Source organism: Typopeltis vanoorti, chromosome 8, assembly GCF_054136105.1.
Source record: "Typopeltis vanoorti isolate ZY-2024b chromosome 8, IOZ_Tvanoo_1.0, whole genome shotgun sequence".
NCBI lineage: Eukaryota > Metazoa > Arthropoda > Arachnida > Uropygi > Thelyphonidae > Typopeltis > Typopeltis vanoorti.
The window spans coordinates 133,922,675-133,936,840 of NC_143556.1; the positions used below are offsets into that span (position 1 = coordinate 133,922,675).

The following is a 14,166-nucleotide window of genomic DNA, read 5'->3' on the forward strand; positions in this document are numbered from 1 at the left end:
GCAGATATTTCAGATCATCCACTTCTGCACTGCTTGCTTCAGAATATGAAGAGTCCCTATCATACTTGAGTCAGTCTTATTCAGATGATTTGCTTCAGTTCTAATTGCTGACTTACAACCTAAGTATAGGATATATATACACACGCACGCACGCACGCACGCACGTACGGGTCTTTTTATGCAGTAGATACGTTCCACAGAAAAGCATATAAAAAATCGCACAAAAAAAGACCTAACTTACATTGAAAAATTAGGGATATGTTCCATACTTTTCTAAAACCACTTAAAAACGAAGCAATGAATTAAAATAAACCTAAATTCGCATAAAAAAGTTTATAAAAATTCAGGAAAATAAGAATGCCTAAGTTTTTTTTAAAGCTTTATTCATTTAATTTTATTGAAAAGTAACAATTTTTTTTTTTTTTTACACTTTGTCATCAAAATTATCGTCACTATTAAACAACATTTAGCAATGTTTGCGAACTGGTGCAAAATCACTTTCATCACCAGAAGAGATAGTCAGCTCATCAGATCTGTATGGTAAAGGCAATGGTTCTTCATAAACAGAATTAGCTTCATCCTCGTTCTGTGCTGATTTTTTTCTTGTGACAATGTAATCAGTGATTAAACTTTGCGATGATGATTTTATTAATTTTTTATACAGCTCACAATATCCATACATACGGTTCTTCAGCTCATGTTGAAATTTAAAGACTCGTTCAGAATTTGTGTCATTAACAAGAAAATGATTTTACAATTTATTGCACAGTTCAAGACCTTCTCGAATTATATTTGTGGTGAGGGGGGACAGGTTTTTCTTCCGCTTCACTATCGTTTTCTGGATCTTCGACGATATCTAAAATTAAAAGATATTCAATAATATCATCATCACTTAATGCATTGTCCACAAGCAATTCGTCTACATCATCCTGGCTAAATGTATCAAAACCTTCTCCACCAATTTCTTGTGCCAAAGTAATGATTTCAGCTGATAATGTAGATGTTTGCATGATTGCACTGTTTGCAACACATCCAGACAAAGCTGCTTTCCAGCAAGCATTTAAAATTTGTGGTCATATTTCAGCTATAGCAGCAACATGATTTAAGCAGTCCAAAATAGAATTTTTTTTCCAAACGTCAGTTACTGTTAATGATTCATTTCCTAGTTTATCCAACATAAATTGAAAAGTGTGCCTCACGTAATATTTTTTAAAAGTATCAATTATGCCTTGAACTAATGGCCTTGAATAATGCTTGTTGTATTGGGTGGAAAAAACACTACCTGCACATTCGGATGTTCTAAATGCAATGACTTAGTGCATTGTCAACAATTAATAAAACTTTAAAATCTAGAATTTGCTGTTTTAAGGATACTTGTGACATAAGACTGAATGATAAATGCATGTAAACACAAGAAAGATATTTAATTAACCAAATATAAATGGAACAATATACACTCGGGTCTCTTTTTATGCGTGTGGATTTGAAGTTATGCACCGCATAAATTCAAACTTATGTACCATTGTACATAATAAACATGTTGCAGCACATTCTGGCATAACTTGTGTAACGTGCAAGCAGTGAGTGTCCGTGAAGTTTAATTTTGCATGTGAGTAGGTGTCTCTTCATTATCGATAGTCTAAATTTTGCTAATTTTTATTTTAAAGATTTAATTTGGAACAATGGAGAAAAAAAAGCACCAAAGAAAAGCAATTTCTTTGGAAATGAAAATTGCAATTTTAGATCGCTTAGCAAAAGGAGAGGGATCTACGGCGATTGGTAAACATTTTAATTTAGACAAATCTAATAAGAGCAATTGAAAAGAATGAAGTCGCAATAAGAAAATCTGTCATTTCTGGCACAAAACTAAGTGCCAAATTATCATCGTACTCAAGAGATGCTTTATTTAAAAAAACGGAACAAGTGCTCATAATTTGGATTGAAGAATTAACTCAAAGAAGAATTTCTATAAGTGGTTATTTAATTTAAACAAAAAGCTCTTCAGTTTTATGAACAGTTGAAGCAATTGGAGCCATCTACTTCCTCTTCCCAGGCTGATAAAGAATTTTTGGCTAGCAAAGGATGGTTAACCGAATTTTTAAAAAGGAATGCACTTCATAACATAAAGATTGAGGTTGCAGCAGCAGATGAAGAAGCAGCCAAAAATTTTCAAGAGATGTTAGCCAAAATTATTGAAGATGATGGATACTGTCCCGATCAAGTGTTTAACAGTGATGAAACAGGATTGTTTTGGAAGAAAATGCCTAGATGAACTTACATCGCAAAGTCTGAGAAAAAAGCAAGTGGGTTTAAAGCAAGCAAAGATCAAGTAATGTTGTTACTTTGTAGCAATGCATCAGGAAGTTGAATGTTGAAACCCCTCCTAGTAAATTGATCTCTAAGACCATGTGCTCTAAAAGGCAAAGATCTAAAACAGCTACCGGTACATTGGATGGCTAATACAAAGGCCTGGGTAACAACTGTTGTATTTACTGAATGGTTCAATAATTGCCTTGTACCAGAAGTGGAAACATATATGAACAAAAAGCTCTAGATTTTAAAGACTGAATGATAAAATGCATGTAAACACAAGAAAGATATTTAATTAACCAAATATTTCGGTCTGGAAATAGCAGACCATCTTCAATGGTATTACAAGAACAGTTTTAATTGTTATTATTTCTATTGTTAGTATTCTAGCTTGTATTTTTTAAAAACTGTTCTTGTAATACCACAGATTTTCTTATTGCGACTTCATTCTTTTCAATTGCTCTTATTAGATTTGTCTAAATTAAAATGTTTACCAATCGCCGTAGATCCCTCTCCTTTTGCTAAGCGATCTAAAATTGCAATTTTCATTTCCAAAGAAATTGCTTTTCTTTGGTGCTTTTTTTTCTCCATTGTTCCAAATTAAATCTTTAAAATAAAAATTAGCAAAATTTAGACTATCGATAATGAAGAGACACCTACTCACATGCAAAATTAAACTTCACGGACACTCACTGCTTGCACGTTACACAAGTTATGCCAGAATGTGCTGCAACATGTTTATTATGTACAATGGTACATAAGTTTGAATTTATGCGGTGCATAACTTCAAATCCACACGCATAAAAAGAGACCCGAGTGTATATTGTTCCATTTATCCATATAGTTGTGGTATTTTGAAAATCTTTTCTTAACATGCATTTTTGAAAATTATGGAGACAACTAACGTGTTTGAATAAAAACTTTAGTTTAATATAACTAAAATATACATTCGACGTTTCGACCTTTATGTCAAGGTCATCTTCTGGAGTGTACAAATATACACAGGAAACAAGCTATACTACAATCAAACTGCTTCGTTAAAAACACTGACCAACCGCTACCACAATTGTTGGCCTGACCTCTGGTGAAAAAAAATAATAAATAAAAAAAAAAAAATTTAAAATAAAATAAAATAAAAAAATAAAAATAAAATAAAATTAAAAAATTATACATCAACGCTAGAGTCCTATTATTAGTGTTGTCTAATATATATATATTAACATCATTCAAGCCAGTTGGTATGGAATGGTTTCTAATACTAGTTACGGATTGGCTAGAGTCCTGACTTATGCTGGATCTTTCATATTAGGTAGGCTGAATGTGTGCCATCCAGATCCTTGGAATTTTCATGCCATCTTTGTTATTGATATTTGGGTAGTTTATCAGGATTTCGCAGGATTCCTTAAATTTCCTTTCATATCAGGTTTTTGTGCGGTGTAAGGAGCAGGTGCTTTTCCAGTTGATTTGGTGTAAGGTGTTGAGTGCGTGGTCTGAGAGGCCTGCTTCACCATAATGGTTATATTTAATGTGTCTAATGTGTTCTTTCTTGCGTATAGGGATTGTCCGTCCTGTTTCACCAATGTACGGTAAGTTACAGGTGCAGTGGATGCAATAGACTCCAGATGTGCTAATGGGAGGAGAGGATCCTTAGAGGAGCTGAATATGGTTTTAAGTTTAATGGGTGGTTTAAAGGTGGCATTGAGGTTATAATGGTGTAGGATTCTGTTGATTTTTTCTGATAACCCTTTAATGTATGGGATGGCTATGGTTTTACTGTAATCATCATCATCATCATCAAATTCCTGCCATGTACCCTCAAGGGGTGTACAGGATATGACAGTACTACATGAAAAAATTACATCATTACTAACTTCCTATCTACAATTTCCCTCCAAATCAGTCTGTTACTTGTCAAGACTCCAACATTATCAGATCTTATATTTCTATCGTCTAAGGCACTTTGTACCGTATCAATCCACCTATATCTTGGTCTTCCTCTGGGTCGTTTTCCTGCCAACCTGGCAGAGAACACTTGTTTTGCTAATCTTTCCTCTCCCATTCTATTTAAGTGACCATACCATCTGAGATTAGCACTGCTAACGCATTCCTGGATGCTGACAATGTCAAGTTCTTTCCTAATATCCTCATTTTTAATATGATATTGCCATTGATGCCATCTGTTCACGCCTCTAATCTTTCTCAGGACTCTCATATCTGCGGTCTCTAGTCTTTGGTCAAGTGTTTTACTTCTGACCCAGCTCTCAGATCCATAAGTTAAAATTGGTTTGAACACAGTCTTGTATACAGCTAATTTAGTGTTCCGACTAATTTCTTTCTTATTCCATATGAATTTATTCAATTGACTTCCCACGATACCAGCTTTGGTGATTCTGTTGTCTATTTCTATATTTAGTTTACCATCTTCAGTAAAAATTGTGCCTAAGTAGCTGAAATGTTTTACTTGTTCCACAGGTTCTCCATTCACAACACTGTTGACATTTTCAATGATTCTGCCTATTTTCATTGTCTTTGTCTTTTTATTGCTGACCTTCATACCATATCTATTACAACAGCTATTCAATTTAGTCAGAGAATCTTGCAGACTTGTAGCGGATTTATTTAGAAGTATAACATCATCCACATAAAGCAAAGAGCTGACATTAACATCTCCAATTTTGATATCAGGTTTAATACCACATTCCTTCATAATGTGATCCATATAGATAATGAATAACAGAGGGGATAATGTACATCCTTGTCTCACACCAGATTTAACATTAAACCATCTTCCTGTACTTCCTTCAATTCTAACTGCTGACTTACAACTCAAATAAAGACTAAGTATTGCTTGATATAATGCCCCATTGACACCATATAACTGCAGCGTATTGAATAGCTTCTCTCTTGGCACCTTGTCATGTACCTTTTCCAAATCGACAAAACTTAAATACAGATCTTTGTTATATTCCCATGCTTTCTCGACTATTTGTCGTAAAGTGAAGATCTGATCCTGACAGCCTCTATTTGGCCTGAAATCTAGAGTGTGAAATCTAAGGGTGTTAATGACTCCATATTTTTGTGATGGGTGGTGGTAGGAATTCGCATATATGTATTGGCCAGTATGTGTCGGTTTTCAGTAGACCGTGACGGATTTAAGGAATCCTGTTAAATCCTGATAAACTACCCAAATATCAATAACAAAGATGGCATGAAAATTCCAAGGATCCGGATGGCACACATTCAGCCTACCTAATATGAAAGATCCAGCATAAGTCAGGACTCTAGCCAATCCGTAACTAGTATTAGAAACCATTCCATACCAACTGGCTGGAATGATGTTAATATATATATATATATTAGACAACACTAATAATAGGACTCTGGCGTTGATGTATAATTTTTTAATTTAATTTTATTTTTATTTTTTATTTTTTTATTTTATTTTATTTTTATTTTTTTTTATTTTTAATTTTTATTTTTTTCACCAGAGGTCAGGCCACCAATTGTGGTAGCGGTTGGTCAGTGTCTTTAACGAACCAGTTTGATTGTAGTATGGCTTGTTTCCTGTGTATGTTTGTACGCTCCAGAAGATAACCTTGACATAAAGGTTGAAACGTTGATTGTAGATTTTATTTATATTAAACTAAAGTTTTTATTCAAACACGGTAGTTGTCTCCATAATTTTCAAAAATGCATTCGGATCACCGTTATGCCTAAAAGAAAGGACTTTTCTTAACATCTTCTCGTTTGCTTTTTCAGATCTATTATTATTAACATTAAGATTCCATGCAACCAAAACTCTCATTGGAAGAGATACCACTATCACATACACTCATTAATGATTTCTGCCCACCACACTTTCAGGCAGTGCATTTCACGGACCAACCACTCTCCAAGGAAAACACTCCTCATTTCCATCTTCATACCCTCCTTAACAGCTTTCATACCCAGTTTATAACTCTTCTTCCATTCTATGAAAAATCTCTCATTAATTAATCTGCTAGCAATTCTTTACCAACTTATATGTCTCTAACATATACACTCCCTTCTACTTATAGCAGACTCCTCCTATTCTTTTACTAAATCTAGTAATTCTGTCTAGAATCTGTGTGTGTGTGTGTGTGTGTGTGTGTGTGTGTGTGTGTGTGTGTGTGTGTGTGTGTGTGTGTGTGTGTGTGTGTAAAAAAGTATGTTATTACTATACCTTTATAGAGTAGTGACTCATTGCAGAAAGTTTGCTCCAGTTTCTACAAGGTTAACCTTATCACACCCTAAAATTTTTCGCTGTCTTCATTCTCACTACTTTCTCTGCCGCTGTACTTGTTTCATCACTTGCCATTATATTCCAAGTAACTAGATCTGTGCACAGCTGTTCAGATGTGGTCAGATCAAGGTACTGTCCACCATCACATCTTTCACACCATTGCAGCATTTCACTAGTGTCTTCACTGAATTTAAGCTCCTGCTTTATTATCACACTAAGCTCCTTTGCCTCCACCTCTACCATTATAATATGCCAATAGAATCTAGCATCTCTAAATTCCAAAGTAACTCCCTCACACTTGGTCATATTAAATTGAATTTCCCACTCATTTGACCATCTTTCTAGTATCTCCTCTTCTTGAAGATTCACTACTACATCAGCACAATGCTTATAACTCCCCAGCTGTACATCTGCAGACAACTGCATATCTCCTTATTCGTACTATCATTAACAACTCTTTCATGTCTGCTAGGTAACGGTGCCAGTTCAATTCACTAGCTGATTATCTAAACCCATTCAGTGCAATTTAAAGATCATCTTGTCATGAAGAAACCAACCTACAAATGCTTCTGCAGAAATCTAGAACTGTTACAGTGTATGCCTTCTCCCTTATCAGCCACTCTTAATAAACTTATGAAATGTGATCAGATTACTAACATAAAATAAGACTGCCTTTTGGCATTTCCATGTTCGCCTCTGCAAAGAATCTCATTCTTCATTCACCCATTTCTGTATATAACTTCTTACGAACTTTTCTGAATCCTAAGTATCATTGAAGAAAGGCAAGCTAATAGTTTGATGCGTCCATTTTAGCATCATTAATCTTTTTATCATTGCCACCCATGAAAGATGTAAACTTATCATACATTAGTATTAGTACCATGGAATGGGCTGAGATTAGATAATTAAGAAATCTTGCTATGGAGATAAAATGTGTGAACTTTTTTTTAAGCCACTTTAAACTCTCACTAAATGGGGAGGTGGTCTCACACTGGGCAGTGACATTCTCAAACATCCATAACCATAGTGGGATTCATCTCACAGCCAGTTGGTTGGAGAGTGGGATTCATCTCACAGCCAGTTGGTTGGAGAGTGGGTATGCTGTCCACTTAGTCAGCCAGGCTGACAGCATTTACAAGACTTTCTTTAAACTAATAGGTAAAGGGTTATCTTATCCTTTGCTCATTCCTTTTTCAAATGTATGGCAAAATCTCATTAGTCTCACCCACCTTGTTAAATCCTCACTATATCAGTAAATTGGACAAAATTGGATGAGATACAGTATATGTGATGTCAAAAAAACAGTGTTTAACATCTATCACCCTTTTTTGCTTAAAAAAGGAGGGTCAGTTTCCATTTCAAGGGGCACTTGACATGTTACTACATATTTATACACTTCATCCACTATTTTGGTTAAATCATGTGCTCCCATAGGGCAGCACAATATCATTTACCAGGAAATGGAGTCATCCAGAATTTTTTAGGGGTCGCCTGTAATTGTAGCACATCATGGAGTTTCTTCTCGTTATCTAATGGTCACAAGAATACTTTTAAAACAAAGAAATGCCTTGAAGCAAAAATCAAAGCTTATTAAAGAGGTCTGTAAAGATTTAGCCTAGCTTAGAGTAACAGTAAGAGTATTTAAATTACACCTGCCAAGAAATTATCTTCTTGTTTAATCCTTTACCCAAGTGTAAACAAACAAAGTTTGTGCATGAAGTATTTTCATGACTAGGCTACTTGTATGCAGACACAGTTGATTTCACATCAATTGCATCAGTATTTCATAATGCAAAACACACTTCCTTTTGGATATGTAAATTGCTATACATTATGGGAAGGACTGCTAACCGATGAACTAAACCAGTGGACCAGTTTCAACCTTTATTGAGGTCTAATCCACTAGGAAGGTTGGAATACTGTAGAAATCATATATTGTCCCTATACAAGTAGCAAAAACGGTATATCACCTTATTATTAAAATATTTTGAATCAGAGAGAGTTGTAGAAAGTTTTTTTTTTTTTGCTTGATTACAAATTAAATTATACTTGCTATGAAACCTCAGCAAAGGTTGAAACCAATTTGGATAGTGGCTCTTCCTTTAATGCATAAAAATATACACATTGAAAAGGAAGTGTGCTTTGCATTATGGTATACTGAGGTGGATGATGTGACAATAACTTCCTCTATATAGAAATAGCCTAGTTATGAAGATACTTCACAGGCAGACATTTCCTTACACTTTGGTAAAGAATTAAACAAGAATATAATTTCTTAACAAGTATAATTTATATGGCTCCGCTGTGTGGAGATATCTTTATCATTTGGCCAGGAACAGCACCCGAACTGGCTACATTTCAAGACTATCTTAATAACTTATATGCTAATGTAAAATTCACTCTGGAACTAGAAGAAAATAAAAAACTTCCTTTCCTAGACATCCTTATAGAAATAAATGAAAGAAAAAAAAAGATTATCGTTCTCCATCTATAGAAAACCAACAAACACAGGAAGATTTCTGCATGCTACTTCACATCACCACTCCAAGCAAAAAATAGGCCTAATAAAAACCTTAAGGGATAACGCATACAACATCCCTAGTACAGAAGAAAAATGGAAAGAAGAAATACAATACTTAACACAGATCCTACAACTGAATGGTTTCAATACTAAGTTAATTAAGAAAATTCTCAATAGAGCACCTACAAGAAACTTAAATAAACAAGATTTCAAGAACGCAGTCACCCTTCCTTATATCGAGAATGTAACAGATAAATTAGCCAAACTTCTCTACAAATACGACATAAAAGTGACTTTCCTGCCACTTGAAAAAATATCAAGATCTCTTCATCCTCCGAAACCTCCACATCACCCAATGAAAAAAACCAGGGGTTTATAATATTCACTGTTCCTGTGGCATCTGCTATGTGGACCAGACGAGGAGATCGAGAGAAATCCACATGAGCGAACATCAAAAGGACGTACAAAATAAGAGAGAACATAAATCGGGATTGGCATTTTACACAACCTCTACTGGTCATGATGTACTCTGGAATAGAACAAACATGTCCTATATTGATAAAAATTGTTTCACAAGAAAATTCAAAGAGGCAGCAAATATGATTAAAATTCCTATGCAATGCAACAAAAACCAAGGTTTGATTTTAAATCAAGTTTGGTCATCGTTTATTAAAAATTTATCAATTTCAGACCTCGGACAGAGTGAGCGTGAATCATAGAACATGACAACAAATAGCATTGTCTCCAGCTAACATGCATTAATGGTTACATAGATCTGTTATTCATTTTTTTAACGAACTGTTTAGATGTTCACAATACCAACAAATGAACTAATTTTCGTAATTTCTAGTAGTTTTTGCTTTAACCTTTATTCTCGTTACCCCTGAAGATGTTAGTCTGAAGACTAACGAAACTTCTCGGGTGTTGTTTTTAGTACTTGTTTAGTTTTAAAAACAGTTTTCTTTAATAAACATGTGATCACAAAACCAGAATAACTATATTGAACTGCTTAGCCACAGAAACCTCAGCAAGAATAAAGTATAATTTATGTTTTTATCTGAGTCGAACCAAAAGCTTGGAACAGCACCTTAACACTGCGAATGAAACTTTCTCCTCCAAAATCCAAATACTGGAAGCTAAGCTTGAACTACTCTATGATCAGTGCCACAACACAGGTGCACACTTGCCTGACAATACTAATGAACTCTGTGATCTAATTGTGTCAATGGTACTCGACTTATTCTAGGCTGAAGACAAGAAATTCAATGCTTTATTCTGAACTTTTTCTAATGAAAAATGGCGAATCACTGAAAGATGACATCAGCAAATTAGCAGGAGAATGCAACTTTAATTCCAGAAATATCATCAGGTACCATCGTTTTGGACTCACAAATAAAATAAAGGATGCAATGAACTTTCCATGCCTCATGAAAGTGACTTGCAACACACTCACAAGCACATCTAAACTAATAACAGAGATTAATAACAAGTTCAAAGGCATTTGCCCACAATTTCATGTATGTGTTCGACCTGACCTAACTTTTGCCCAGAGAGAATAAGGATATCAACTTCAACTTTGAAAACAACTTGAAGAAAAATGCCAAAATGGCGAGAACATTTGGATCATCAACTACAAATAAAGAAAATTGGTGCAGAAATCACACCCTTGTGGTGAAATATATACCCCCCCCCCCCCACAGAGCCTTACATATCCACTTCACTAACATCTGTGGCCTTAACTCCAACCTTAATGATGCCCACTACCATCCCTAGTCTACCAACCCCCCCACCTACTTTCTTGACAGAAACCCAAATTTGACCCCCCCCCCTCCCACAGCACGTTTCATCTCAACTTTCCAAACTATATACTCTTTTCAACTCCTTTCAACCCAAGGGTGGCATCTGGCCATATATCCACTCTACCATGCCAGAGAGCACCCAACCTAGAATTGCCCAACTTTGACCTTAAACATTTCTTCTCCTGTCCCACTTTCCTAACAGAGAAATCATCCTGCTAGGAGATTTTAATCTCCACAACACCACTAGCTTTCCTCCTCCAGTTGTACAGATTTAATAGGCAGAGATACTGAAATATTTGCCATGCTAATGACCTTACACAAATTGTTCACATTCCAACTGGAATACCAGATAACCCTAACCACTCACCAAACACTCTAGATCTCTTCCTCACCAGTGACCAATCCAAATACATAGTAAGCATAGTGGGTCCTAGGTAATTCCAACCACAATCTAGTGCTTGTCTTCACCCCCATGTAACAAGGCTTACACAGCCACTACTACAAGAGTAGTTTGGCATTATAACACTGCCAAGTGGGACATCCTCTGTGATTGGACTATTGTTTTTGGCCTTCCAACTGAAATATATGCACCAAACATATCAATGAAGTAATCTTTACTGGCATAGAAACATACATTCCCACAAAACTCTGAACTGCTGTCCCCTAACTAAGCCCTAGTTCTCCAAAAGATGTGCCAAGACTGTACATACCACAACCGGCTTACATGAAGAACTCGATCCTTCTTTTGTGCTTATACTCAAGCCTGAATTAGCTGCAAGAAAACTATCAATGCTTCCAAAACAGAGCTTGAAAGAGCAAAAAGCAGGAAACTTGCAGCCTGTCCAAATGGCAGCCAAGCCTTTTGGTCTCTTGTCAAAGCAATTGGTCATAACTTTTGTCAACACTATTCCCACCCCTATCATACCCAGATGGCTCTAATGCATCATCACCCACAGTAAAAGCCAATCTCCTGGCTTCACACTTTGCCTCCAATGTACACATAACCGACTATGGTAAATGTTCCACAACCATTCCACATGTCCAATACTCAATGCCCCTTATGTCCTTTCACCAGAAAGAGATCAGAAAGATATTGTATAAATTAGGCACAAAAAGTCTCCTAACCATCATAGCATTTCTCCAATTGTCCTGAAAGTTTGTGCACCAGAACTGATTCCTTTTCTGTGTCATCCTGGAAATTGGCCTATGTTCAATCTATTCCCAAGAAGGATGACAGATTACTGCCATCAAACTACTGCCCTACCTTGCTCACCTCAGTCCTGTCAAAAGTAATGGTGAAACCATCAATTCCCCTATCTTGAAGGCACCCAGTTAATAAACAACCACCAATATGGATTCTGTCTGTGTCAATCAACAGATCTACTCATATATATATATATATATATATCACCCATCTCTGGACAAATGCCATGAAGAAGTTTGATGAATCTCAAGTGGTTTGCACTTGATATTTCCAAAGCGTTTGAACAGATCTGTCACAAAGGCCTACTAAGCAAACTCCCATCATTTGGTCTGTCCCAAGACTTCTGCAGTTGGATTGCCAGCTTTCTGTCTGGATGCATACTATGTGTGATGGTGGATGGTTCCTTATCCTCACCATTCAACTAATGCCAGGGTTCCACAAGGTTTTGTTCTCTCACCAATCCTCTTCATTTTATATATTAGTGACCTATTTCAGTATTGGGTTGGAACCCAATATACAGATGCAGATGATTGCACATTGCACTCCTCCCATTCATTTGATAAACCATACTCTACACAAATCCTCAACCTACAGAACATAAACAACTACTGCCCTCAATTCTGATCTGAAAGCCATAAAAAAAAAAAAAAAAAATCAAATGACTTTCTTTCTTCCCAATCTTTTGTCCACTGACAGTGTGACTGTACTTGGTTCTGAACTTTTTGTCAATGTGACTGCTATTAAAATCCCTAAACAAATAATATTTATCACAGCTTTAACTGATTGATTTCATTATGTTTATAGTTAACTCTTTATTTTATTTTTAGAATATTTATAGGAACTTGGAATGTAAATGGGCAAATTCCGCCAGCTTCACTTAGTGAATGGCTAGCTGCAGATCCAGAACCACCTGATATCTGTGCAATAGGATTTCAAGAACTTGATCTCAGTAAAGAAGCTTTTCTCTTTAATGACACACCACGTGAAGAAGAATGGCTGTCTGCAGTTTGTAATGGACTTCATCCTAAAGCTAAGTTCATTAAAGTATGTGAATTTCTTTTCTGTTCTATGATGTTATTCTGAAATCCTCAAGCTCATTTCTGGTCATCATACTAAAGCCACTAATAAGCAGTTTAAAAATATTGTACAGTCTCTCTCTCTCTCTCTCTCTCTCGCTTTTCACTACAATTTTTCATTGATCTGGTAAGGATGCTTTATGCGAATTTTTTTTGTGTTAATTGAAGAAATATCTTATGACAATAGTTCTGATTCCGTGGAGGTCCTCAATAATAATAGTAAATTTTTTGCAATGGTCATCAGTGCATCTTTATAGGCGGGGAAAAAAAAAAAACTGAGCACATGATGCACACAAGTGTAGTGGTAAGAAAGCAAATACATACAGAGTTGTTAATGGTATGATCCTACAGTCTTAACTGGCAGCCTCTATGATGGAAATCAATAATCTGAGAGACTATCATGCAGATAGTCTCTCAGATTATTGACAAAGTGAAGCAGCCAAATTGATTAAGATTGGTTTAAGATTGGTATATGTTGTAATGCAGCAGATTCTAGGAATAGTCGCTGGGATTTATATTTGTTTTATTATTATGATGATGAGGATGATTCAGGCCTCCATGGAGTCACAAAACTAATCAGGGAGGGCCCACTCTAGAAAATTCAAAGATTATCATACCACTCCTTGAACTCATTGACCGTTCGTGCTTTTACAACTTTATCAGGCAATGCATTCCACAGTTCAACTACTCTCCATGCAAAGAAACCACTTCTTACTCTCTTGCTCACAACTTTCATAAATTCCAGGGATAACCCCTTGTCCTTACTAATTCTCCCTGTTCTACCAAATGAAAAAACTCTCTAGTATCAACCCTGTTAACTACCTCTCAGCAGTTTAAAAGTCTCAATCATATCGCTTCTCCTTCTTCTATAAGATAATCAGAAAATTATGTGTGGTTTTCGGTAGAGTTTGCTGCAATGACTTATTTTTTTTGTAGTGGTTTGCAAAGCACAATTTTTCATGTGCAACATAAGGCACAGATACATGTTAGTC

At 35.7% G+C, this 14,166-nt stretch overlaps 1 protein-coding gene across 1 annotated transcript in view; it reads left to right on the forward strand.

Moving 5' to 3' along the window:
* Ocrl (Oculocerebrorenal syndrome of Lowe) overlaps positions 1 to 14,166 on the forward strand; it is a 537,079-nt gene that overhangs the window by 200,003 nt on the left and 322,910 nt on the right. The window contains exon 11 of the mRNA XM_090396332.1: positions 12,926 to 13,142. Coding sequence (XP_090252458.1) covers positions 12,926 to 13,142 — 217 coding nt within the window. The remainder of the gene's footprint in view (positions 1 to 12,925; positions 13,143 to 14,166) is intronic.